This window comes from Plasmodium vivax, chromosome 8 (genome assembly GCF_000002415.2).
Source record: "Plasmodium vivax chromosome 8, whole genome shotgun sequence".
NCBI lineage: Eukaryota > Apicomplexa > Aconoidasida > Haemosporida > Plasmodiidae > Plasmodium > Plasmodium vivax.
The window spans coordinates 176,776-203,958 of NC_009913.1; the positions used below are offsets into that span (position 1 = coordinate 176,776).

The 27,183-nt window shown below is 44.6% G+C and overlaps 6 protein-coding genes across 6 annotated transcripts, besides 13 other annotated features; 2 read left to right on the top strand and 4 right to left on the bottom strand.

Moving 5' to 3' along the window:
- Positions 1-3,051: 3,051 nt before the first annotated feature.
- Positions 3,052-3,073: a microsatellite.
- Positions 3,074-3,574: 501 nt separating this feature from the next.
- Positions 3,575-3,598: a microsatellite.
- Positions 3,599-4,003: 405 nt separating this feature from the next.
- Positions 4,004-4,829, top strand: PVX_094360 (hypothetical protein, conserved; the record flags this gene model as incomplete). The annotated part of the gene is made up of 2 exons (XM_001614290.1): positions 4,004-4,378; positions 4,542-4,829. 2 exons carry the CDS (start codon positions 4,004-4,006, stop codon positions 4,827-4,829), a joined length of 663 nt encoding a protein of 220 aa, XP_001614340.1.
- Positions 4,830-5,084: 255 nt separating this feature from the next.
- Positions 5,085-5,127: a microsatellite.
- Positions 5,128-5,547: 420 nt separating this feature from the next.
- On the bottom strand, positions 5,548-6,483 carry PVX_094365 (N-acetyltransferase, putative). Its single transcript, XM_001614291.1, has one exon. It carries the CDS (start codon positions 6,132-6,134, stop codon positions 5,676-5,678), a length of 459 nt encoding a protein of 152 aa, XP_001614341.1. The 5' UTR covers positions 6,135-6,483; the 3' UTR covers positions 5,548-5,675.
- Positions 6,104-6,123: a microsatellite.
- A 1,090-nt stretch (positions 6,484-7,573) lies between the features above and the next one.
- On the bottom strand, positions 7,574-12,700 carry PVX_094370 (hypothetical protein, conserved; the record flags this gene model as incomplete). The annotated part of the gene is made up of 2 exons (XM_001614292.1): positions 7,574-11,661; positions 11,974-12,700. The coding sequence occupies 2 exons, from the start codon at positions 12,698-12,700 to the stop codon at positions 7,574-7,576; spliced, it is 4,815 nt and encodes a 1,604-aa protein (XP_001614342.1).
- Positions 11,801-11,825: a microsatellite.
- Positions 12,701-14,860: 2,160 nt separating the features above from the next.
- On the bottom strand, positions 14,861-16,906 carry PVX_094375 (40S ribosomal protein S20e, putative). Its single transcript, XM_001614293.1, has 2 exons — positions 15,942-16,906; positions 14,861-15,308 (listed from the first exon to the last, which is right to left on the bottom strand). The coding sequence occupies exons 1-2, from the start codon at positions 16,039-16,041 to the stop codon at positions 15,052-15,054; spliced, it is 357 nt and encodes a 118-aa protein (XP_001614343.1). The 5' UTR covers positions 16,042-16,906; the 3' UTR covers positions 14,861-15,051.
- Positions 16,428-16,449: a microsatellite.
- Positions 16,496-16,515: a microsatellite.
- A 964-nt stretch (positions 16,907-17,870) lies between the features above and the next one.
- Positions 17,871-17,890: a microsatellite.
- A 1,645-nt stretch (positions 17,891-19,535) lies between these two features.
- On the top strand, positions 19,536-20,676 carry PVX_094380 (hypothetical protein, conserved; the record flags this gene model as incomplete). The annotated part of the gene is made up of 1 exon (XM_001614294.1): positions 19,536-20,676. One exon carries the CDS (start codon positions 19,536-19,538, stop codon positions 20,394-20,396), a length of 861 nt encoding a protein of 286 aa, XP_001614344.1. The 3' UTR covers positions 20,397-20,676.
- Positions 20,677-21,507: 831 nt separating this feature from the next.
- Positions 21,508-25,425, bottom strand: PVX_094385 (hypothetical protein, conserved; the record flags this gene model as incomplete). Its single annotated transcript, XM_001614295.1, has 1 exon — positions 21,508-25,425. The coding sequence occupies one exon, from the start codon at positions 25,423-25,425 to the stop codon at positions 21,508-21,510; it is 3,918 nt and encodes a 1,305-aa protein (XP_001614345.1).
- Positions 24,765-24,790: a microsatellite.
- Positions 25,200-25,225: a microsatellite.
- Positions 25,324-25,343: a microsatellite.
- Positions 25,426-26,087: 662 nt separating the features above from the next.
- Positions 26,088-26,123: a microsatellite.
- A 157-nt stretch (positions 26,124-26,280) lies between these two features.
- Positions 26,281-26,300: a microsatellite.
- The last annotated feature ends 883 nt before the right edge of the window (positions 26,301-27,183 follow it).

Genomic DNA, 27,183 nt, shown 5'->3' on the forward strand with positions numbered 1-27,183 from the left:
TTTAACCGACTTTTTTGACCGCTTTTTTACCGCCCTTTTTAACCGCTTCTTTTACCGTCTTGCGGAACAAACGCCGAGCCCAATTTGAACTTCCACTTCTGACCCCCACCACGTCCAACATTTGTGCCACGCGCTTTAATTCAACGTTTTGTATTTGCCTCTCCCGAGTGAGGAGGCGGCAGCCTCCGGGGGAGCTTCACCGGTAGGAACACTTCCTCCCATTTCCACTGGCTTCACTTCATGCGCTTTGCCCTTTTTTCCGCTCCCTCACTCGGCTTATCTTACGTTTCCCCCGTTCGGAATTTGCCTAACCATTCTTTGCCCCCCAAAAGGAACCCTTTCTCCCCAGTTGCACAAATAGCACGCCTCACCTCACCCCTCCTCACCGATGGGGCGTGCAAAATTTACGCACCTCAATCGGCATGGCAAAAATAATTATCTCCATGTGTACGTACCTTCAAAGTGGAAATTTACCCGCAATGTTTGCCATTAAAAAGGTGGCCATGCTACAATGTGCCTATACCCTCTACACGCACAAAAAAAAAAAAAAAAAAAAAAAAATACCCACACTGCATAACCACGCGCAGTATGAACAAACGTGTGCCCCTCTAAGAAGCTGAAAGAGTTCCGCAAAACGTTTTACTTACCTATGCGTTCATGCCGTACATAAACAGCTGCACATCCAGTGTGATAGCCTTCAAAATCTTTCTCCTTACAAAACAGTTGGTCTCGCCTGTTCGACTCGTTTGACGCCATAATAAGGATATTACTGCGGGAGGTACTTCATCGCCCAGGAGTTTATCACCCGGTCACTGCGCCACTCTTCCACTTTCTTTACCCAACTAGGGCTAATTCACACAAACGAAAAAAAAAGGAACACCCCGGGGAAGTACCTTTCAGACCCAATTTAATAGCCCCCCTTTTGAAGTGCAGTCCTACTGAATGAACACAAAAGCTGCCCCCTTCATGCGGCCAACTTGATAAAAGGTATGGCCTCCCCAAGGTGGCAGCTATGCCAGTTATGCCACCTGCGACATGCCATTATCCACCCCATTTAGATACATACCCACACATACACAACTCCATTCGTAAGCACAAATCCTACCGCGCACACTTCTCAACACGCAGAGGAAGAAACGCTTCCCCCCTCGAGATACCCCCAACCCAGGAGAGTGGAAATAACTCCAACGGCTTTGTTTATCCATCCCCCTTTGATAAGATGATCTTAGTAAGAATGAAAAAGGAGGCTGAAAAATAGCTCCACGTGAAGAGAGCAATTTTGTAGGCAATCGCGTCCTCCTTTTAAAAATGAAATAAAAGAAAAGTAGCCCCCCTTTACGTGGTTACTCTGTGTAAAGATGTCCATCAACCATGTGCAAGTTTGACGGGCAGATATTCTCCCTATGAAGTCTCTTTCTTGCCACATTAGTGTGCATACACCCATTTGGGGGAAGGCAACCCAACTGTGTTGTTATAATGCGATAAATAGAAGAGATTCTTTTCTTGCCAGCCCCTCCCTTTCGAAATGTCCATTTTGCTAAATTCATTTTTATGCCAACTTTTTACGCAGAAAAACCGCTCCATTCGTTACCTGTCGAGTGAATTCAAGTCTCTCCCCAAGCCGGTTCGTTTGATTATGCGGCACGTGCCTTACACCACCGCGTACCCTACACCGCCGCGCGCCCTACACTGCCGCGTCCCCCACTGCCTTCGTAGCCCGCAGGGACAGGCGTCGTGTTTCACGGAAAACTCCAACAAGTAAAATACGCCATCAGTTTCCCGAGTTACCTGTTTATAATTTTTTCCGGGTTTATGGGGGCCATGTCAGGAAATTTCTTTTTTAAAAAATACATTTTGAGGAGGAACCCCCCCAACGTAAGACTGCGCATGCGGGTGTCGGTGCGCCCAAGCACTTGTGCGTCTATCGTCCTGTCATTATGTCCAATAAGGGGTAAATTCTCGTGGTATCCTTTACCGCTTCTCATTCGCGCCCCATATTTTCTTCTTTCCGCCCAGCCCCTGAGGGACCCCAACGACTTGCCGCCGGAGAAGCACCCCCACACCCCTGAGGAGGAAGACTAACATGGGGAAAGAAACAAACGGATAAATATGTAGCCAAAAATGCAGACAAAAAACGGGAAGGAGTGAGCCGCACTGTTGTGAAGGCCAACCCGCTCAACTGCGAAAAAGGAAATAAACAAAAAATAGAAAACTTTTTTCTCATTGCGAAGAGAGCACCCCGCAAAATTGAAGTAAAGAAATACTCGCCATGTTGTAAGTTTCCACTTGTCCGTTAAAATGTGTGCGTGCCACATTGATAAAAAAAAAACCATTAAATGAAGGAAGCACTTCAAAACTATTCTGAAGACGCCCCTTCCCATGCAACTAAATTAACCATAGCTATATTGTCTCCCCCAAGAAAAACGCGTAAAAGTTGCTCAGAATTTTGCCAAATGGCCCAACTGCCAGTATACACATTTATAGGTCAGTTAAGAAAAATTCAAAGAAGCCATTTGAAAAGCACGTGAAAATAATTCCCATTCGATTGTTCGTAAAGTAGGCAGCATGAGCAGAGATATCCGTTGAGTAGTTCCCCTTTTTTAAAAATGACAATGTGCATTTTATTCCCCCTTTTTTTTTTATTGTAATTGTTTAAAAAAATGCAAATAAAGAAAAAATTTCAAAATGGATCCACATTTTTAATACACTCCACTTTTATAGCTGATAAATCAGACCCATTTATCCCCCCACGTGTACAGTTACTTTTTATTTCCATTTTTCCCCACCCCCGTCTTTTGTATTAACATGTCGCCCCTTTACTTTAAATAACACACAGGAATATTCATGAATGTTTCTTCTTCCCACCTCCCCCTTTTTTTATGTGAACACATTTGTTTAATGCCTTTAAAATAAAACTCTTTACGGAATTGTCCTTTATGCAATTTTATTGCTTAAAAATAAGGCAACGGAAATGTCGCAATGGCGTACATACTTTTTTTAAAAAAAAAATTGCGAACATTTCGCTTCACCCATTTGATTGGTGATCTCACCTATGATGAGAGAAGTTCGACGGGTTTATTTTTTTCTTTCAGTTGAGCCACGCAAAAATCAGGTATTCCAGTTTTTGCAAAAAAAAAACAACGTCCATAAATTTGCCTTTGGGGCGGGACACACTGCTGTTAAGAAAATAAGTTTGTCCCTTTACTGGGGTTAACTCCCACCAATATGTACACGTAGGAACTGCCTTCTTACACATACACCGGCATTTTTTTCCTTTTTTTTTTTTTTCACCCCACATTAAACTGAAAAGACAGTACAAAGTTTCCATTTCGCTTATTTACCCTGCTAACTATACCATGTTACACACATTTTTGCAACAATTCAGCTCATGTGCACGTACAACATTTGTGCAAACTTTTCGAGACATAATAATTTGGCTTGCCACACGTCCGACCCGACATTTTGCCCCTTCCTCAATCAGTCGAATTTTCTCGCACACTACAATGGCAAAATATTTTCTTTGCATATTGCTGCGCCACTAACACATATGCTTTTTTAAATGAAGCCAATTTAAAAAAAAAAAAAAAAAAATCACAACATTTGCCATCCCCTCCATGGGGGCCCAAAAGAAGTGCAGTAACTCTAGCGGGTTAGCAACTTTTGCGAATCCCCCTCAAAAAAAAACAACAAATCGGAGCAGTGTATACCTGCGCAAAAGTTTCCCTAACGGGTGATCGATTGGATTCGTTTTTTCTCCACCGTGTGCAGGTTGATTTTTTCACCAGTAAAGGAGTAGCCCCACGTGTTGACAAAGCTGTAATGAAGCAGCGTCAGAGCCGCGACACAAGATCGGGCATCCCTTAAGGCAGCGTTACCTCAATAGGAACAATCATCCAGCCAGTCCGATGCTCACATAGGGGTAGTGACCCTCCGTAAAAATGAGTTGCGCTTCACTAAACAGCGTACTTCTTTTCCCCCTCGAAAAAAACGGAAACGCCTTGAGATGTACCTATATTTTCTCCTCCTCCTGCTTACACTCACCAAAAGAAACTACACCCTCAACATTAAGAAGAGGTCCCACGTTTTGAATTTTGTGCGTTTTAGCAACTCTAAGGCATCAAGCAAAAATGTCACCTTCACTTATTTAATGAATAAGAATTCAAGTCGGCATGAGATATACAGGAAAAGATTCGAAAGGGAACTGAAGGAGACACTCCAGTCAATTTTGTACAAAAAGGGGATTAAAATAAATTATAAGTACCACATCGATGAAGATATAATAGAAGGAATAGCCATTCACCAAGTGCAGCTGAACAGCGATTGTTCTGTGGCAAAAGTTTTTATCGAAATAATGGGAGACTCCATCGATTCCAGACAGGTACTGCACGTGAACTAGCAAGTGTGAATGAGTTTACTACACCGGGATGCTCGCATTTTATGCCGCATGGTTGCACACAAAATGGCGATACTGCTTCGTCATTTTTTCAATTTTTAACACCCCTTTCTTCTGCTTCCTACCGCTTTTACCGCTCCCCCCGCAGGGCTACATCTGGATGAAGAAAAACTGCAAACGAATTCGCTACATGTTGGCCCAAGCAATTAAACACCGGAAAAGAGTCCCATTTTTAAACTTCGTCCTCAGCAATTTAAGTGAGCAAACACAGTTGCTTTGCCAGATGGAAAACATACGGGAGTACTACGGAGATATGTTTAAGGAGGAGTTGGGGGAGAGTGAATCAAACGGGGAAGAAGCAGATGGGGGAGCGAATGGGGAAGAAAAAGGGAACACGCAGTACCCGCAAAGTGAAGAACCGGGCGACGAACAGTAGTTACCCAAAACAGCTGCAAGGACGAAGCTGACATGAGGGACATAACCACGCATGTGCACAATTCTGCTAGTAACAAGTCGCCCACCATTTTTTCCTTTTTTTTTTTTTTGTGTGTTTCTCGTGAAAAAAACGCATAGTTGCACATTTTCCTCCACATATTGCATCTCTCAAAATTCGACTAAACTTGCGAAAAAATTCATTTAAAAAAAAGCAACACATATATATGCGCAGCTTTGTCCGTTCTGGTAATAAAAAGTTAGGCGAAAAAACACACACATCGCGCAAATACGACAGCACAAAAAAATATGAACCGTTCAGGCATTTCACAATTTGGAAAAAAAAAAAAAAAAAAAAAAGACGTGTGTACGAGTACAACAATGTTTAGCTAGCTCAAACATTTACAAAAAAAAAAAAAAAAAAAATTAAAACTGCAAAAGTAATCCAACAAACGGAAACCCGAAGGATGCTCCATTTCAAAGCTGCTTTTTTTTTGTTTTCTCACAAATGAGGCTTACATTAGCTTTATGTTATCCAACTTTTGCAAAATTGTCAAACGTGGGCAAATTTCAAAATGTGCGGTGGTGTAGGACAGAGGGGTGCCTTCATAAAATGGGATGCCCCTTCACTAAGCATTGAATGCCGCTTTGGGTGGGAACTGCACACTTTTTTTTTTTTGCGTGCCTCCTTTGCGACGTAAAATGTCGCAATTCCCATCACAATGTGCGTAAATATGTTCATCTCATTTGGTAATTAACATTTTAACATTTACAATGTCGCAACATCGTAGAGGTGATCAACTCCACGACGGTGACGGCCACCACAAAGGACTCCTCTCCTGCCATGGGCCTATTTAACAAAAAGGTGCTCCATCAAATAGGCGTCTTCCTTATTTCCATAATACAACGGTTCGATTCCCTTCACTTTATAATTTAACACGTTATTGTACAAATTCAACGCGGCGTAGTTGCTCACTCGAACATGCAAGCAAATGTTATGTACGTGGTATATATCATTCACAAATTGGTGTGTCTGTGTGATTAAATGATAAGCAAGTTTCTGCTTCCTGTACGTTTTCAAAACGGCAACTGAAGTTAAATGACCCTTCTTATCATTTTCTTCTTCCAACTTTCCTAAGGTATATCCGCAAACTTTTCCCTTTCCATCCTCTGCCACTTGGCTCAGCGATGGCCACGATAAGGCATGGTAAAAATAATATCTCATGTTGTAATTTTCGGGCAGGTTTACGCTATTGCACTGTTGCATGGACAACAGGTCGTAAACGTTGCTCTTCCTTATTGACAGCATTGGCGTAGCAAATGAAAAAAGGAGGAAACAAAAAAAGGGATGCTTCTTACAAATACGAATAAAAAATATCAACAAAATAGTAATTATGTGATTATTTTGAAAAAGGTTTTCCCCACGTTTTGTGCCTCCCACACATTTCGCCGCGGCGCCTGTTGAATTGGTCCAGCTGCTAATCTCAACAATGAGCAGGACAAATGAGAAAACTGCTATTCCTCCGAAAAGGGCAAAACAACTGTAACTCTACTTGCTTCGCGCCAGCTCTGCAAAATGTACTTTTCTGCCAAGGGGGGAAAGTCATATGTAAGCAGTCACTCCCGCAATAACGAACATCGCGAATGATATATGTACGCAAAAATAATTCGCAAAAAAGAAAAAAATGTTCTATATGTGCTTCAGCTGCGAAAAGGTAACGTTAGCTTTGCCCTCCATGCATTGTTGATTCTTCCCGCTCGTGCTGCAAAATTCGATATTTAAAAAAAAAAAAAAAAAAAATTGACGCGGGGAAAGGGGCAAACTTGCAGCAGCTTTTCAAACGCGTGCCCCCAATTTTTTCTCCCTCAAATGATTTTACAATTTGTGTTTTGTTTTTTCACCATTTGAAGGTAAATCTGTTACATATATATATTTATATGCTTAGGTTTTTCCTCCCCCTTTGTGTTTATTTTTTAGCCTTCATTTGGGGGAAAAAAAAAATACCCAACTGGTACATGCGTACGTTCACTTCACCCCGCACGTAATATGCTTCCCATTTCGGTTTAACGAACACTTAGGGGGCCATTTCTTTCCCCCCTTTTTCCTGCTAAATTAAAGCTAACAGAGCGAAAAAAGGAAACTTTGCGAAACCTGGCAATGTTCCTCCACTTGCCGCTGCAATTACAAAAAAACGGTCGCCGCAGTTGTTCGCGTCTCTCCCCAATTCCACCCACACGATGATGAACAACGTCAAAAGGGGGGAACGAATTTGTCACACATGAACACACCAATAGGGTGATTAAATCAGTTCGTATTTTTTTTTTTAACTTCTAAACGAGAGGGACATATTTTTATAACCCCAAACGGCACTGTTCCCCCTTTTCCCCAATAACCCTTCGCGCCATAGACGATGGTGACCGAGAAGTAATTTCACCCCACGTGCACACATGCACATGGAGGGGGGGAAAAGAAAAGCGTAACCAAACAGTACACCATCGCCTTTTTTGCGACACGAAACATTTAGTTGATTGCGCGGAAGGGAGGGGGCGACGGGGAAAACACAGGGAAAAACTAAATACTAAAAATGGGAGAAAACTATGGGCAAAAATACAAATTGGGGCAAAAATAAAATGCTAACTAATTGCCAAACCGCCTGTTGGGGGCGAAAGACGCTCAGAAAAGTAACGCCGCGAATAGCCGCAAACTCAAACGCACCCGTGTGCGAATACGCAGCAGTCTCGTGGCCCCTACCCGGGGGCGTCCCAAAAGAGGGACGATCGCAAAAGCAGGAAGTTGTCCGCGTACAAAAAAATGTACCAAAAAACTCTCGAAACGAACATGAGGTGGTATATGTCGAAGGGCTCCGCGGAGTAGCCCGTAGATGTGCTCTCCCCATTTATAGCCAGTCTGTAAATTTCTGCACACTGCATATTCTCTGGTATGCTCATGAAAACGTTATGCATGTTTATATTTTTGTTAAACTTTATATTGCTCAGTTTGAAGAATTGTCCCCCCTTTAATTTTATATACCGCATGGCTACCTCCTCGGGGGTTAAGCTATTGTACAGAGTAAAGGGGCCCTCGAAGAAGTACCTCCACTCATCCTCTTCCAAGGTACAACACGAAATGTGAATCATATAAATTAGCGCCGTCTGGATCATGAAGAGAGGATATATTTTCTCCAAACAAATTTGTATTTCATCAAAGGATACCAGTCGAGACAAAAACATATCATTTGACATGTGCCACTTGGGTACATATTTGTAGGACATTTTTTTATTTTTCTTCGCGAGTAGTTCTTCCACTGAGTTGGGGCTTCCCTCATCAGGGTGGTTGTTCGTGCGGTATGGATGCTCCGTTTTATCGCTTTTAAGACTCGCATGGTTTAACATCGAATGGGTTATATGGTCGCCTTGGTGCGGCACTTCTCCCTCTTCTTCCTGTTCGCCCCTTTCGCTTTTCTCCCCCGTGGAGAAGCCCCCCCAGTTGTCCTCCCCCATCTCGTCGTCCAAACTGCTGGGAATATAATCCAAAGAGCAGCTACTCGACGTGTCGTCATATTCCCCCCGATTGGCCGCACACTCCCTCCCCTTCCTCAAGTAGTTCTTGTAGTTGATGTAGTATGAGGAGTCCACCATGGGGGCCGCGTCACCATGTGGCACCCCCGCAGCTTTCCCAAACCTTCCCGTCTCAACGCCCAAACTGGATGAAAGAAAAACGAACAACTTAACAATGTCAGAGGTTATTTTATTTCTCAGGAGAACCATCTCTCGATTCTTCCCCTCATACTTCAACAGATTTAAAAAAGCATTTCTCGAGTTAAACACCTCATTAGCTTTTTCACTTCTATACATCGATATAAAATGTCTACTAGGCACGGGGAAATCCGGAATGACATAAGGCACATACCTCATGCTTTTCATGAAACCATTAAAGTTCACATTTTTGGGAAATATTTTCTTCTCAAATAGAATATGTTTTGGCAAATCTGGGTCTGAGAAGCAGATGCCCCAGAAGACTTCATCTACGGAGGTGAAATTTGGGTACCCTTTCACCTTCCTCATATTTTCTGTAAATAATTTTAGCGTCCTCAAATTGATTTCTTTCACCTTCTTTGACGCGTCAACTGTGTTGAAGAAGTTTTCGTACGTGGGGGATACCTCCTCGATGGTTTCGCTAAGCCAGTACGGTTCGGCCGCTCCACTCCCCGCTTCTTCCCTGGGGACGTTGGCTTTGAGGGAGTCCCCTTCTATCGCGTATGCATTTAGTGAGTACGCTTTTAAGGAGTCCTCTTTTAATGAGTCCCCTTTTAGGGAGTCCCCTTTTAGCGAGTCCCCTTTTAGGGAGTCCCTTTCTAGCCTATCGTGGGGACCCCCCTCCCTCCACTTGGCAAACGTCGCGGCGATGTCCCCCTTCATTTGCTCTTCATAGGTGCACTCCGAGTGGTGCCTCTTTTGCGTGTCTGGGAAGTTCTCTCCGAGGTGCCGATTCAATTCGTTCGTCTCTGCGATGCTGTTCACCTGGGCTGTCTTTTCCCCCCAGTTTGCTTCCTCTCCCTCCAGGGCGCACGCCTTCAAGTTGGAGCTGCCCCACCGGGGAGGAATGACTCCCCCGTGTGCATCACTCCACCCCTTCACATGAGGCTTCTCCCCATACTTAGCGTACAACTTGCCGGTCAGTGCCAACAGCTGAGCGGCCTCCTCGATAACTCTCCCGTCTAGAGAGCTGCACCCCCTGTGCGCCTTTTTATACTCTCTCTCAAATTCGAGGAGGGCCTCAAAAAAATGCTGCACTGAGGGAAAGCCATAGTAATACAAAATGAACTCCTTCATCTTCCTCATTTTGTTCTGAACTTTCTTTTTCCGCATGTACCGATAATAATCCGACTGGTATGGAGGACTACCAGCATAAAACCCATCGAAGGCATTCTTCTCCTCTGAGTCTTCATTTAAATCTTGTACCAAGGCCTGATGCACATATAAAGTTTTACTCTCACCATCCTTCAACCCGACCTCTTCAACATCTTTTACGAAGAAGAAGGCATCCTTGGGGATGAAAATTTTGTCCAGAAAAAAAAAATGATTTTTAAAATGTGTATTAACTTCTCTAGTCAACTTGAGGTAATTCATTTTGTTCTTCACCAAATGTACGTTTGCATTTCTTTCTCCATGCAGACTTGAGCTTTGCATCATTTTGTTTCTCTGCGGGTTCAGCATGTAGAAGCATCCCTTATTCTCTTCATAATCCAGAGGGTATGATTTTAGCAGGCAAAATAGATTTTCCAAAATCATCATTTTGTAGTCGAAATTCCCTACGTTGTATCTGCAGAATGAGTGGAAGTTTCCCCACATGACGTATTCCTTAAAATAGTTTTTACTCATCTCCTCGTTTATTTTCTCCTTCAGCAGTTCGCAAAATTTCTCGATGGTGATGCTATCCGCGAGTTTAAACTTCATGTACAAGTACCAGAATATTTTCTTCACCTTGTTCAGCTGCAAAATTTCGTTGAGCGAGATGTCCAGGGCGCCTAGATGGTCTTCCACCCTGTCTAGTAAAGCGGCGCACCGCTTCTCCGGCCCTCCTCTGTTTACTCCACCGCTTAACCCACTCGTGTTGATTGTTTCTTCTCTTTTCCCCTCAGCTGCTTCCCCTTCATGACTAAATACCCGATCCACATACTTCGCAAAGTACACCCGTGCGTCCCCTTCTGCCCTTTCGCGAATGCCTCTTCTTCCCTTCTTTACCACCTCCCCTTTTTTCTCTCCCCCCCTCCCGCTCCTCCGCCGCTCCCTCTCCAACACCATCAGCAACTGCATTATGCACTTTATCCCTAAATCCTCCTCACAGCTTTTTCCTCGGTCCTTTGCCTTCCTCCCGCGGTCACTTACGTCGGGGGTACGCCTCTCATAGGGCGCCACGTTGGGCGTAACATTGGACGCCCCTTGGCCTATCCCGTCGGTGGAGTCCCCCCCCTTTTCGAAGCTCACTTCAGTAGTGAAGGACTCACGCGTGGACGTCTTCCCCTTCTTCACATCGTCAATGTGGGGAAAACTTGCAACATTTTCACCCCCCCCCGCGTCATGCATTATGTACACATCTCGGGTGTCCTCCTCCCCCCGAGTACTCACTTCGTGCATGTCTTCCTCATGCACGTCTTCCTCGTGCTTATCCATCACGGGGGCATCCTCCCCAGATGTGTTCACTTCGGCTGGGCAGTTATATGCCACCAGATTATCTCCACCGTTTTGCTTCTTCTTCTTCTCCATTTGTCCCCTTATAGCGAAGTATAACCCCTCCGTGGGCTTCTCCCCCACTTCGCCAGCATTTTCTAGAAGTACCTCGCTCAACGACCTGGCAACGTTATGCATTCTGCGGTGACCCTCAACGTGATGCTTCAATCCTCTTCCACCCTGCGGCGTAGAATCTGGGGTTATCCGGCAGACCCTCCTCGCGACGCTGTCCACCCCGTCTGCACATGTTAAGCTGCACTTGCTGGGTACCCCCCCTCTACACATTAAACTTGACTTATTTGCCACCCCCCCGCACGCACTTCTCTGCCTCACCACCTCCACCCGTTTGACAAATGGGGAAGTGTTGCTTCTAACCGCCTTCGTCATATGCGTACGGCCATTCAGGGGGCACCAGTCCGTGTGCTGCTTACTCCTGCTTTTGCACAACTTGAGGGGGTTCGTTTTTCCTCCCCCGTCAACATCTCCATAGCGATGTAGGGCACCACAGAAGAGCGGCCTATCACATCGGTGAGGCGCATCACTGGACCATTCCGTTTCTCCCCCCTTGGTAATTATCCTCGAAACGTTCCTCCCAGGGATTTTCTCTGAAAATGTGTGCAAGGAGGCACTCAACATGCGCTTCCCCCTGCCTGAACTGTCGCTCAATTCGTTTGGATGTGCAACATTCACTTCGCTGCTGCTATTGGGCGGCGTGTCTGTGCATTTGTAAGGGGGCACTTTTGCGCCCTTTCGGTGGAATCCACCCTGAGTGCGGGTCCCCCCACGGGGGCCGCTCACAAAACGTTGCTTCTCCTCATTTGACTTCGCACAGTTGGCACACCCAACGCAGCAGTGCAACGCCTGCTCCTCCATAGTGGCGGAAAAAACACCGGGAAATTTGCCCTCGCGCTTCTTACCCTTGCAGGAAAAACACACACCATCACTTGCGTTGTATCCAACTGGGAAGTTCATCCCATTTGCGTTTTTTAACTGATGAGTTGACGAGTTGGCATATTCGATATGACTATAGTGAACTAATTTTCCGTCGTGCGGAGTACCCATCTCAGACAACATTTCTCCCGCGTGGGAATTTTTTTTTTTTTTTTTTTCGCCTTCCCCCTGGGTGAAGTCTTTTTCCAATTTGTGATTATTTCCACACGTAAAAAAAGCTTCATTTATGCGCCCCTTCTGAAAATTCCTTTGTGTGCACGTTTGTTTGCCCTCCCCTGGGTGATTTGCGCTGCCTTCGCGTATGCACCTCCCTGGGGGGTTACTTTTTTTTTCCTTTACATGATAAAAATTATTTTGCTCACAAACTGGGTATACGAGGACATCCATTTTTTTGTAATTTCCTGATTTGTCATCAAATAAGACAGGTTGTTTTATTTTCCATTCGTGATTTTGCACATTTTCCATTTTTTTTCTCATCAGCATGTTATTTAATGAGTATCCATTTGTGCGCCCCGCATTTGGACTGTCCCCACACGTTGTTTCACTTCCCATGGGGGTTAATTCTCCCCCTTTTATTTTTAACCTGCTACATTCGTCATTTGAACTGTCATATGATCTTCCTTTTCTCGCATACACCGCCTGACTTTCACTGGGTTTTTTCTTCTCCGTCCTCGCGAAGTTAAATATGTTCATTTTGCTCTCTCCCACGATGGTTTTTTTGTACGCCCAAAAGGGGAAGGGTCAGCCAAAAGTGGGGCACTATATATTTGCTCCAACACGGGCTATTTTGTTCGCCTTCAGGAAGATGATATGACCGATCTGCACATGTTACAATTTGTTTGTGCCGGGAGAATAAGCGAAGGGGGGGCATTCAAAGGGGGGCACTCGAAGGGGGCCAATCGAAGGGTCTGCTCATGCACGCCTATACTTACACCACGCTACAGTCAGCGAGGTGCCTGGCGTAAACAAGGGCATCCGCATCAAACGCAGCTCGGTGTTGCATAATTCTCTCACCAGCGGTGGTGGCTGTTTGTACAGACTGGAGCACATACAAGAGGCAGGCGGCAGACAAACGGACGGACGAACTGACTGATCGCTTATCGTAAATCTTCCCCTCGGCACAGGTACAAGCGGATAAACGCACGCGCAAAAAGTGGTATACACATGTGGGGGGCCACTCCAGTGAGGGTAAACCCAGTCGCACACGGCAAGCACACACAAACTGCTAAGTACACACTCGCGGGATGACAAAATTAAACTCAACTTGGTACTTAAAAAAAAAAAAAAAGGAAAAAAATTGGAGTTTTTACACAAACAGATGGGTCATGGAACTCTCACTTTTCAACTAATCAAACAATTTGACGCGTCGTCATCTTCGTCTTCCTCCGCGTCTGCGTATGTGGTTGCGGTGTGCAGACAGTCATCTTGGGTGTACCCCCCTTCCCCAAAAATTGACTTCTCACATATCCTCAGAATTAACCACTCTGAGTGGATTTTTTTTTTTTTTTTTTTTTTTTTTACCTTTCGAACGACTTGGTACCACCGCATGCATGCGTTTGTTGGGCCCTGGGGGGAGACATTAAAACACTCGCAATGAAGCTGTTGAAATAGGGGAAAAAAAAAAAAAATACGCATATATATGCACTACACAGTGGCAGCGCAGCAGGATGGGTCACGGACAATGCGGAAGTAACCAAATGTAACCGCCCTGTCGCGGGAAAGGGCAAAATTTCTGCACACTTCTCCACCCCTGCTAACAACGCCCTGTTCTGGAAAACGAAAGAAAACAAAATGGGCCAAACGCACATGTGCTATACATACATGCATACATACACAGTAGCACAAATAGACCAGTTGTAACCCCGCGCCCAGCTGACACAACTGCGTAAATGTGATGTGCACTGAATTGCATTCCTTCCAAGTGGAGCAAACAAAAAAAAAAAAAAAAAAAAAATTGTCTACGTTGCTCCAACGTATTCTTGCAACTATGCATGCGCCACTTCAAAAATGTGCAAAAAGATGGAACTTGAAAAATAGGCCATTTTGTTACCCTTTTTTTTTTTTTTTTTTTTAAATGCGCATTTTTGCGAAACGCTGTGCGATAATCAGTTTCGTAAGAATGGACTGCAAAAGAAAGGAGAGACAAAGTGGCAGTAGACCAAGAGAGAGAACCCTCATAAACGCGTCTCCCCTTTTAATCACCCCAACGGACTGCAACGAACTGCTGCCTCACAGCGTACTCCCCCAATTGAGAATGACATAACGTTCGTTTGTGCCAAATTGAGCTACCCTCATGTGGGACCTCTCCCTTCATTAACACCACTTAATACGCATAATGCTTGTGACACATGCGCCATTCTTTTAAACAGCGTGCTAGTAAGGCAAACCACAATGCAAGTCACTGCGTCGGAGTGGACGCATGGCTGGGTTGCTACACTTCACCTGTAGCATATATGCACACCCATCCTGCGGGGAGTGACGTTACAAAACCTGCCGAGGAATATTTTGACCCATATTAAAACATACCTTCTACAGATCGAACCATTTTGGTACGTTTTAAATGGCGCAACTTCCCAAATGTGCATCATCTAGTGTGCCAACGGAATAACAAAATGAATGCCTCTTTTTTTTTCCCTATTTTAAAATTAAGCTATTCACAAGTAAATTGACGCACGTTTATTCCTAACTGTTATCCACTTTTTGGTTCAATTAAAATCCTTAAAAAAACAAAAGAAGAAGCGCACAAGTGGCGTAGTAAAAAACGTAGCAGGAAAGATAGAAGGAAAGATAGAAGGAAAGATAGCAGGAAACGTAATAAAAAGGAGAAAAAAAAAAAAAAAAAAAAAAAAAAATTAAATAAAGGAGGAATGAAGCACTTCGACCCGCAATTTCAACAAGCACAAAATTTGGGCGTAACAATTCTCCTACTCTTCCACGAAATGTTCCTCTACCCCAATGGTCCTTTTTTGTACTCGTGTACGCACATCCCCTGTCTTCATCAAATTATTATTTTTTTTTTTTTTTTTTTTCCCTTCTTCCCTAATTTACGAATCTGTTATAATAACCTCAACCTCAACCCCAGGGTCAATGTTGATGGATGTCATCTGCGTAACAACCTCACATTGGGAATACAAATCAATCAGTCTTTTATAAATTCTGAGTTCGAATCTATCCCAGGTGTTGGTACCTTCACCGCATGGAGATTTCCTCGTCGTTATCCTCAGCGTTTTTACTGGTAGCCTCACCGGTCCGGACACGTTTAGGTTCTTCTCCTTCGCGCCTTTCATGATGTCGCTGCAGACTGAGTAGTGAAGGGGGGAGTGCATATGAGGAAAGTGCGCACATGGGGAGATGCACCAGCGCAAGAAAAGATGCATACACGGTTCAGCTCATCACGAATAATCAGCTCCGTAGGGATATTCAAAATGAATGTACGCTCCGTGTGTGCGTCATGTTAAGGGGATCTCGTTTCGTTGGAGGGCTGATTACTAATCCGGTAATTCACGCTTTCATACACCCTCGCATGAGTATATATATATGCACAGTGGGTTGTTAATCTTGCGCACACCCCCTCTATGCTATGGTGACCGCAATCATCACAGGGTTTGCTGCTCCTTTAACTTGGAAGCACATATCACATTCGTACGGTCCTCTTTTTCATGATTGGCAAAACGTCTATGTAGACGCCTGGCCATTTCACAAAAATGATTTTGGCGCATCCCCACTGTGCATGTACCCTCACGCACGCCTACATACTGTCATACGTAGTACAGCCGTGCTTGCAATTTTTTTCATCAACTCTCATAAGAGAATATATTTACGCAGTTCGCACGAAATATCGCTCTTCCCTTTTCTCCCCCTTGGGCAAGGCTCACATACTACACTGCCGTGCGGTATGTTGGCTGCCCCCCTGGGGGGAAGGTTAATTTTTTACCTTTCTCTATGGCCCTCAAACTCTTGGAGGTTAAAGCAATACGAATGCGACGAAGTCTAAACTTCTCGCTTTCAACGGCTCCTTTCATCAATTTACTCATTTTTGAGAAGGCGAAATATGTGAAGGTGATTTTTGCGTGTTGAAAATGTTAAAAAAAAAAAAATTGCCAAAAAGTTTATTTTCCCCCTTTTCAAATTTTTACAATTCGATGGGTCACGTACGTGATAGGTATGTAAATACGATATGGTTGGTATTTGTCACTTCTTATCTGCTCTTTTGGAACATTTTTGTAAAACAAAATGCGCTTGGATTGTTTTTAAAGATCGCTTCGTGCTTTATTCGTTTCATGCGAAGGGCATGCAATGTTACGATATAGTGACATGACAAATAATTTGATTGAATTTTTTTTTTTTTTTTTTACATTTTAAATGTACAGTTTTAATGCGCGATTAGGTTTTAAAAAGAAGTATTCAAGAGGCATGTAAGCTTTTTTTTGTGCGTACAATTTATGTATACCATTTTGTGCCTGCGATGAGAGGGGGTAAGTAAAATGGCCCTTGGAACGGCTTAAAAAAAAAAAAAGGATACCTTCACGTAGCAAAAAACGCTACCAACTACTACTGTGTTCACTTTTTTTTTCACGGTGCTTAAATATTGTCACCCACATATTACTTATAGGCTTTTTCGCAGTTGCCAATAAAAAGGAGCTACATAAACCTGCCGAGAAAAAGCATTCTTTTGCCGCAGGGCGCTCCGCAAAATGTATGGGGTATGTATTTAATTTTATATGTACGCTCTTCTGTCAACGCCTGCAACACAGAGTAGTACGCGCGAGGCACGAAGGAACGTGTTCACAGCATTCTCAATTTGGGCAACTCTACAAATGCCACATTAAATAAATTTACGTCATTTCGATTATGCAAATATGTCGCAAAAGTTCATTCATTTTTATGTCCTTTTATATTATTTTATTTTTTTTTCCCTTTTTGCAAAAAATGTATGCTATAAGTGATCGCATATGGGCGGCACAGCAGTATGCCATAAAAAGGTGCACCTACATCACCATATGCATTTCTTGATAGCCCAGCATGTTTTCATCAAATTTATGCGCATGAAAAGATAGCCACATTTTTTTATCACATTTTTGCTACATTTGCGTATTTAATGCTGATAAATTAAGGGGGGCGAGGGAAATGTAAAAACAATTTGTAGGCCAATTAAATTGTAATAAATGCTCAGTTTAATGGCCGATTAACCGTGCGACCAAACCGCAAAGTTGGATAATATTACTACGTTTTCGTTTAATACCCTTTGAAGGTGTCACTGCGAGGGCGCATAAACTCCACACGCTTAAAATTAAGCACATCGCGACCTAGGCGTTTAGGGCTCCTCACAAGCGACATAAATTCAATTGTGTTTTTAAAATTCACTTACGTCATTCTAGTGGGAATGCCATTTTTATGTGTACCATGTTGCCTCATGGGTACTATCAGAGAAGGAACAAAAAGGGGGAAAAGGAACCACTATATATAGAGTAACCAATTTGGTTACTCCCCCAACGTTCACTTTAAAATAAAACAAAAATTTTTATTTCCCGAAATTTACCACACGTCAATTTTTTTTTAATTATTTTCCCCGTTTAAACCGCTAACTTTTTGAAAAGCACAAAAGTGACAAGTTGTGCAAATTTTTGAAGGTTACAAAAGTGCGAAAAGTGGAGTGAACGTTTTATTTTTACATCATTGCGCATGTCCAGGTGAAGGCAGTTCCTCCGTCTATATAGATTCATCTAAGCGATTACTTAAAGGTGTACAGGTCAACTGCGCCACGTGTTTAGCCGCGCCCACAGCTGCTGCTCCCCCCTCGAGTGGAAATTTTTTTTCGCGAAACATTTGCACATGTTTTTTTTTTTTACCTCATCTTACCTGCTGAAGAGAAAAAAGGCCTCGTGCCCCTCATTCGGCAGTTCGATCGGCGCTTTGCCCAAATGGCTAATTCGCAAAAATAGAAACATTTCGATTTGTCACCCACTGTGAGCGTGTGCCGTACGGCAAAAAGGGAAAGAGAGAAAAAAAAAAACGTAACTGCTTATTAAATATAGCTACTTGCTACTTAACCAAATGGGCGAATGGTGGTGGCGTTTCATTATCGCATAAACGTGGAGGAGGGAGTAGCAATTCACGCACGTCCTCAACCTGTGCGGTATATGAAGGGATGGGGAATCTGTATATACACAGTACACACAGGTGTTACGCTTGTGTACATACATAAACATGCCCATAATGTATACACCAGAAATTCACACACTGGAAAAGCGTAATGGAAGTTTTTAATAATTCAAATATTTCCAGCAAAAGGGGAAAAATTTCATTTTCCAACATGTGGCTATTTCACCTAAATTCCTTTTTTGTAACATAAAACTGTGTGACAACTAATGGGTAGCAATTTTTTTTTTTTTTTTTTTTTGTGAGAGATGTGAACCGTTATATGAGAATTTTTTTTATGAACAGCCATTTTTTGTGTGCATTTTTTTTTTTTTTTTTTTAATTTACAGCTATTTGTGTACATGTGTACAGTACACCTCTACAAACGCGTACCCCACAATGTCGTTTTTGTGTGTACATTTTAAACAAAAGAGAAAAACAAAACAGCATAAAGGTGAAAAAAAGTGTACACATAATGTTCTTTAATTCAAATGTTCTAAATTATCCCTAATTTGTTCGCCGTAACCGCCTTTAAAAAACTAAGAGTTATATGCACTCGCAAAGTTAGGTGAGTAAATTTACCTGAACTGTTCATGTAATAACCGCGTATTGTGTCGTACAGCTATTTTTTTTTTTTTTTTCTAAAAAGGAGTAATAACTAGTGATAGTGCCATTTGTGAAAAAAAAAAAAAAAAAACTAACTAAACAAACGAACAAACGAATGAATAAAAAAGAAACAAAAACAAACGACGAAAAATCAGTTAACAAGTTAAACAAGTTAAACAGGTTAAACAGATTAAACAAATTAAATCTGAGTGTAACAAGTTTAGCGGATATCCGATTGAACGTGAATGCAAACGTTTTTCTTAATTTTTCCTTTCCTCCTTCATTTCTTCTTTTTGTTTTCTTTTCACCATTTTGATTAACGTTTAAAACTTAACAGAAGAGTTCTTCATCTGTGTTTTTTTTTTTTTTTTCGCCCCGAGCTAGTACTGTATTTTGTTGTGTGTTGTTTGTTCTGCTGCGAATTTGTTCTGCCGCTAATTTGTTCTGCCGCAAATTTGTTCTGCTGTGAATTTGTTCTGCCGCGAATTTGTTCTGCTGCGAATTTGTTTTGTTGCTAGTTTGCTTTTTACCAATCCACTCTGTGCCATTTTTACCCCATTCGCCATTTCCAACCGCCTTCTCCTTTTTGCTTAATTTCCCCCGCGACATCTCCCCATTTAAACGCAAAAGTGTACACGCTCACCACCGCACTTGCCAAATTGCACATAAATGAGCAACCCGTGAAATTGGCCTGCTTTCCCAACAGTGCTGATTTTTAGCTACACCTTTTTTCCCCTACGCGAAGTTTTCTCTTGTGCTGTGCGCCTCCCGACGAACGAACAAAATGTCAGGCTCAGTCAACAGATCCAACAGCTTCCAAAAAGCAGATAGCATGGATGCCAAGGAAACTTCCACAGTCGACCGAAAGTGGGTTGCCCTAACGGCGTACCAACCCGTGGACGTCGTCACCAAAACGGTTGAAGTTCCCGTTATCAAAACGGTAGAAAAATTTGTCCCAAAAACAATCATTCAAGAGAAAATCATCCACGTGCCTAAGAATGTCACCCACATTGTAGAAAAAATCGTAGAGGTACCAGAAGTTAAGTATATAGAAAAAATTGTTGAAGTGCCACACATTCACTACAAGAATAAGTACGTGCCCAAAATTGAAGTTGTAGAGAAGGTTGTGGAGAGACAGAAAATTATCGAAAAATGGCATGACAAAATTGTGGAAGTACCTCAAATTAAGGAAGTCGTCAGATTTAAAGAAATTGAAGATGCTGAGGAAGTTATAAAATACATTCCAAGAAACTCAAAAAATATTAACTGGGAAGAGGAGTACCAGAAGTACACGCAACGAAAGGGACAAGAGAGATACAGCTTGGATAACAACGCCTATCAGCAGAAGATGAGCTCCTACAATGACTATAATGAGAAGGCGTACTCGCAAAATGCCTACAGCAGAAGTCTAGATTTTATGAACAAGCAATCTTCCAGCCTAAATAATCAGAGCAATATCAGGAGCGAAGATTTTTCCCAAATTAATTTCTTCAACCAGTACATCGGAAGTGCCGGGGCAAGTTACGACAAGCAGAGAAACAGCGTCCCCACCTCCAGCTTCGACGCGCGCGGCAGCTTGCAGTTGAAGAGAATGCCCTCCGAGGAGGCCAAGCCCGTCGGCTGCTGCACCTCCGCCTGCACTTGAGCGGTTAGGCGGGTTGGCGGCAGGTCGGTCGGCTGGCCGCATCCCCTTTTTATCCACATTTCGATACCCCCCGTTGTATGATGAAGCGCATCGTGGGAAGCTTCTGCGCGTCGCCCCTTTTTGTGTGCAACTGTGACGGCGAAGCGGCGTCGTAGCGAGGCTGTCCAGACGTTCAGACGTTCAGACGCTCAGACGCTCAGACGTTCAGACGCTCAGACGCTCAGACGTTCAGACGCTCAGACGTTCAGACGTTCAGACGCTCAGACGTTTTTACGACGCTGTTACGACGCGCTGCCATTCCGTTTTCCCCCCCTGCTAAGTGCAACAAAACAAGACAAAAAAAAAAAAAATTAAGCAAATATTTTAATATACTTCACCCCCCCGGGAATAACGCACCTTTCACGAGTGTTACCTTAAAAAAGAAAAAAAAAAAAAAGCGAACTGATACAGGATTACATCCATGCATGATTCTACCTCTGCGCATATTTACCCACAGACGGGTGCGCCTAACAAATGTCGCTACGCATTCCGTGAAAAGTGACACTTCTTCTGCCCCTTTTTCTGCCCCTTTTTCTGTCCCTTTTTCTGTCCCCTTTTTTTTTTTCGTGTTTTTTTTTTTTTTTTTTCCCAAAATAGTTCTAATTAATGTTAAAATAAATATAAAAAAAAAAAATTTAATTAAATAGTGCCGTTACCCGTTGCCGTGCATTTGGCTTGAGACAAAAAAATTTAAACAAATGGCTTGTTAAATGCGTGCGTCCAACTTGGGGCGTTCATTGGGACTGACCTAGCGCGGTTGGGAGCGGTTTGACGCGGTTGGACGCGGTTACACGCAGTTGGCCTCGGTTCAGCTCAGTAGGCCGCTATTTGGCGCGCTCCCCCGCAATTACCCCACCCGTCTGTTGACCGATGCACCTTAAATTGCGTTTAAAAGGGTCCTCCACCGCTACAACGTGTTCATGTGTGTGGAGGGGGTGCACCCCTAACGAGGTGCATAAATGTAGCATCACAAACTAGACGTTCCGAGGATAACATAAAAAAAAAAAAAAAATGGGCATGCCGACAGAGAGGCTAATACGAATTGGCAGAATGAAGACCCCCCTCCACCCCCTTACACATTGTTCGACGCGCAAATGTTCATATACGCCGTGGTCTTGTCCAACCCTATGTAGTGAATTTTTTTCTGCAAAAATTGATCGGCCGCCTTCAGGTCTGAGACCAAATCGTACACGTTGGTGTGCTTCTCCAGCTGCGTAATCAAACTCAGGTGGTCCCTCCAGGTGTTTATGGCGTTACATAAATCAATGATTGGGTTTAGGAAGCTAGGGAAGTTTTTCCTCACGGCCTTTTCAAATTCGTTAAAGTTGTTTTGTGGGTTATCTTGACCCGTGGGGTACTGGCCGTTTTGCCTTTCTCCCTTCTCCGTCTCTTCGCTACCAGCTCCTTTGCTGCTCCTCCTTTGTGCGCCGCTTCCCCCCACGAGGTCGTGATCCTTTGGCCCAGTTCCCTCCCCTTCAATGTCTCCACCGATGAGGCAGTTCCCCCCATCAGTGCACGTATCTTCCATGGTGCTGTCCCCCTCATAGGCATGTTCCTCACTCGGTTTGTTATTCTTCATGGTGCAGCCCTTCCAACTGTTCGGACCGCTTAATTCCGCTTGTTCATTGGGCACATTCGCATCTGTCCTGGAGGTCTCCCTTTTCAACGCTTGAAGGTCCCTTTGTTCGACGGGCTCCGTTTTGCTGACCTTTTCGTTTTTGGGCGGGAGATGTGCATCCCCCTGGGAAACTTCTTCTTCCCCTCTGTGTTGACTTACCTGGTTACTCTTCGAGTTATTCCCTTCCGCAGCTCCCATGACGGTTTCACTGTTCACCTTTTCCTCTCCCCCCCCCGCAGATTTTCCTCCCTCCCTCTGTGCTCTCTCAGATGTAGTCGTTTCGCTTTCACTGGTGGGGTGGCCGCAACCCTCACGGGAGGTTGCCTCTCCCCTTTTTAGGTCGTCAAAATTGAATAGCAAAAAATACTTGGTTAAAACCCCCATAAGGTGGTGCGTTACGAAAAAACCTGAAATACTGCTATCATTAGGGTTGTATAAATTTTCCGGGAGGAGGTGTATTAACTCCATATTACTTATAAGTACATTGGCCACACAAGCCTGCAGCAACTGCCTCAAGGTCTTTTTAATAATTTTAACAACAGCGAAGAAGGCACACAGGTCAAAGTCAATCAGCCCATCATACGTCCTACAGGTATCAATTTCTACACTGTAAAGGGAATATATTCGAGACAAAAGGGTGACACTTTTTTTATCTTGTTCGGACAAATCTTTGGAACTCAAAACAGACGCGTAGGCATTTTCGGGATAGGCCTTTCCATTTGGAGGGACCAAAGGCTCCGTGGTTAAAAAACCAAATTTCAATAATTCAAAAATGATCAAAATGTTGCTGTCGATATCTTTGTTCCTCACTTCTGAGAGTAGAAGCCCAAAAACGGTGACTCCGCAATTTTTCGTGAAGATCCCCAGATTTTCCAGAAACATGTAGTACACTAGGGACAGGAGGCTTTCGAAATTCTGGTTGCTCACCTTCAGCAGGTTTTTGTAGTAGTCGTTGTAGTGCTTCGTCACTTGGTCCGCGTGCGACTCGCCCTCTGGCGAACTCTCCACGTCGGAAGCGTCTCCCAGGTTGGGGGCGTCACCCTGGTTGGAAGCGTCACCCTGGTTGGATGCGTCCCCCCGGTTGGAAGCGTCCCCCCGGTTGGAAGCGTCCCCCCGGTTGGAAGCATCTCCCCGGTTGGAAGCATCTCCCCGGTTGGAAGCGTCCCCCCGGTTGGAAGCATCTCCCCGGTTGGAAGCATCTCCCCGGTTGGAAGCGTCCCCCCGGTTGGACGCACCTTCCGCGTCCTGCTCCTCTGCTGTGTACCCTCCTGAGCTCTGCGCCGCCTCCTCCGTGGCGCGGCCATTCCCCCCGCTTCTGCGAGCACTGCCATGTTCACTGCCACGCTCACTACTACTCCTACTGCCACGTTCGCTACCACGTTCACTTCCACTCCTGCTGCCACGTTCGCTGCCACGTTCGGTGCCGCGTTCGGTGCCGCGTTCACTTCCCCTCCCGCAGACGAGCGATACGCTCCTGCTCTCCGAGTACAAGTGCCAGCGCAAAATGAACTGCAAGTCGACCCTGCTGCTGTTCTGCCTCTTTATCTCTTCACCCACGTTGGCCTTATTGATGTCCCACAGAAAACCATCCACCAGCCGCACATCCAGGTACGTGAAATTCTCTTTTCCATCCAAAATGTTATTCACATAGTACCCATAATCAAAAAATTTGATCTTCCTTTTGTAAAAAAAAGGATTCAATTTCACCGAAATGAGTCCCAACATCCGGCAGCGGTATTCCCTCAAATCTATTAGAGAGTCCCTATACTCAAACGAGTCAATTATTGGGTGCGTGTAGTCAATCCACTCTCCTAACGCTAAGACGCATGGGATCTTTTTGCTCAGAAGCCCAATTGACATTAGGTAATAAACGCTCGTCGGGAACTTCGCTCCAACCACGTTTAGGTAGTTTTCCGGCATTACATGGTCGACATAGAATCCTTTTTTGTTTTTTTCTGCCTTTGTTTTTCCATTGGGTTTGCCCTCCCCCGATGCTTCTTCACCGTTGAGGCGATTCGCTCCATCGTTGGGGGTTACCGATTCACTGCCCTGCATGTGATCATTACTGGAGGGGAACCCCCCCAAGTTGCTCCTATCTGCTTCGCCATTGTTATGGGATTTTCGGCGAGGCGCACCGCTTTCTTCGCCACTTCGCACGGTAGTTCCCTCTTGGTACGCCACGCTCACATTTTCGCTCGCTTCGGTGTGCCCTTCGTTCGCTCCGCCCGGTTCACCACCACTTTGAGATACGCCCCGACTTGCCTTCCCCCCTTTGCGGGTCCCTTCCAAGTGGGCAGCATCCCCCTCCGCACCATCTCCATCAAGCGGCGAGTTCGGCTGACCGCCCACGCCGCTCACGCCGCTAATACCGCTAATACCACTAACACCGCTAATACCGCTAACACCGCTAACACTGATAGGACCCCCCCCCGCCTGGCCACCTTTGCCCGAGTCATCCCCCTCCACTTCAACGTTGCCGGCGAAGAAGTCCACCTCCCCGCTGCAGAGCAAAACGATGGGGAACTTCAAAAGCGCTTTGCAAACGCAGTACCCCTGGATGTGGTTCGCCCCCACGTCATCATTGGGGAGGTGTTCCAAGTAGCTCACGAGCGATGCTTGCTGGACGAACTCGATGGCTGTCTCGAAGCTGAAATCGTTCCTCCCATAGTTAAAGTGAGACATATTAAGAAAAGGAAAGGTTAAGCAATATTCTGTGCCTGCCAAAAGACATGCATCAAGCAGTTGCTCATTTGTGATGTTCCAAAAATTTAGTAAAAACGGTAAGTCTACCCATTCGAAATAATTCTCTTTCCATTCAAAACTTAGAATAACCTTTGATACATTCTGCAGCACAATCGTTGGAGGACCAAACACTAAATCTATCAAATGGATGTGATCGAAATAGGACAGCTGGGAAATGGCTAGATAAGGAGCATACATACATTTGAATCCTTTGCTTTTTAAATAATGAAATAATATAAAAGCAACATCTGCATTACATATGTTGGAAGCTCTTTCGAAATTTGAATTGGATAGTTTTTTCTCCCTATTTACATAGTACAACCATCCTTGTTCTATATTTTGGTGCACAGGGGCTGAAAAGAGCTTGTGCGCCCTGGGGGTTATCCCATCAAACACGAAGATCACATTTAAGTTTAGGCTCTTGAAATGGTCGCACTGCTGGTCTATCAGGTGAAATATACAGGGGGAGACACACCCAGACACGTCACTTAGAACATCCTTCAGCTCACTGCACGTTCGTAAGAAGTATAGGGCATCCACCCCTAACGTTAAGTTCTTTATATCTTCTAGGGCACTCTTCTTCAGTAGGTTCCGCTCTGTCAGGTAGCTCTGCAGGCGTCGGACCCTCATCTTGGCCTCTCCCCTACACGTGATGTGCGTTTGTACGTTTGTATGCACGTATGTATACGCCTGTATCTGTTGTTACATGTGCTCACAGATTTATAAACTATCTTGCGCTCTCCCGAGTGCAGTCCCCTGGAGACCTCCGCCAAACTGCTTCCCTGCCAGACAAGCACACCGGCGGGGAGTCGAACTGAACCACTTCTGCCCTTCCTGGTAGACTACTACCATGCGCACGGGGAGATTCTCTAACGGGGGGTGCCTCTCCAACTGACGTGTTACAATAAAAAAGGAAGAGAGTCTTCTTGGGGGGGGGGGGGAGAAAAAGCTTATCAGCTTTGGCTAGCTACAAACATGTGCACCAGAATATGCAGACTCACATGGCTTTACATGGCTTTACACGACTTCACATGGCTTCTTCACCTTCAGGGGACTCTTCAAATGTGTATCTCAATTTGCATGTACGTGCTACTTGCACATGATGGGGGGGAAAAAAAAAAAAAAATTACCTTTTTTGGCACCAACTCATATGTACAAACTGGGATGGTCACAAATACGCGTAAGGAGGAATGGCCTACTAGCACTAACTACCCCTTTTTTGTAACCGCCGAAGAGGGGAACACTCCAAACGGAGGGGTACCTCTTCTCTTAAACCTTAAGCGGTTCTTCCGCTCGTGCGTTGCGATGTAAAACGCACTGGTGGGGCTGTACGCTGACACCTCCCACTTCCACACACACATAGAAGCAAACGCGGTGGGCACCCTCACGCAAGTTCAACCAACTGCGTAGCCATGCAGGGGTTCACAAATACGTTGCGTCTTGCGTGCATTTTACGATGGGGCTAAGCTGGCCCTACACATGTGCAGCGGAACTGCGCGGCAAAAAGGGGGCGCACAAAGGGGGACACGACAAAGTTGGCGTGCAAACTTCGCAGCCGTGTGGACGAAAAAATCGCAAACTTCTCAGCGCCTGTAAAAACACACTTGCAAAAAAACATACACGCAAGAAAGGGGGACCCCTAAATTGCAAAGTGGCCAATGTAGAGGCTAAAACTTAACCGCAACAGTGAGCAGGCATCCCCACAATGTAAACGAAAAGGCATATTAAAAAAAAAAGGGGGAAGCAAAGAAAAAAAAAAAAAAAAAAAAGTCCCCTATACGCTAACAAAGGAACGGCAAAAATGAACACAAAGAGTAGAGGGGGGCGAAAAAAGAAATGTTCCATACAGTTTTGCAAAAAAAAAAAAAACGTTCCAAAAAAATTGCGAACAGTTTAGCAAAAACGGGCCAAAGAAGTACCATAAAATGTCTCCCCTCTAAAAAAATTGCCACAAATTCGCCCTGCGCGTATGCAGCGTGCGTCCCGCAAAAGGGGGTACTGCTGCCACTGTCACGGCCACTGCTACTTCTGCTACTGCCGCTACTACAACGTAAGTGCTGAACACACAAACGTGGAGGCGCAAACGCGGGGGAGCAAAGGTCTGCCCACGAGGAAGGAAACAGGAGGAGGGCGGCTTTTCTCACAACGGGCGCAGTCTCCCCAGCTCTATCCCTCTCACCCGGTCGGTCACCCAGTCGGTCACCCAGTCGGTCACCCGGTCGGTCACCCAGTCGGTCACCCGGTCGGTCACCCAGTCGGTCACCCGGTCGGTCACTCGGTCTCTCGCTCAATGGCAGAATGCACGCGCACCCCTCTTCACTACAAGCGTACACATGTACAAAAGGCACTCCCTCTCATAACATAAAATACACCATGCGGAGGTACACG

Excerpts from the sequence above, each read along its gene's own strand:
- PVX_094365 (XM_001614291.1), bottom strand. The coding sequence starts at position 6,134 with ATGCTGTCAATAAGGAAGAGCAACGTTTACGACCTGTTGTCCATGCAA.
- PVX_094375 (XM_001614293.1), bottom strand. The coding sequence starts at position 16,041 with ATGAGTAAATTGATGAAAGGAGCCGTTGAAAGCGAGAAGTTTAGACTT. Across the intron at positions 15,309-15,941 it reads TTTGAGGGCCATAGAGAAAG|TCTGCAGCGACATCATGAAA; the intron begins GTAAAAAATTAA and ends TTCACTACTCAG.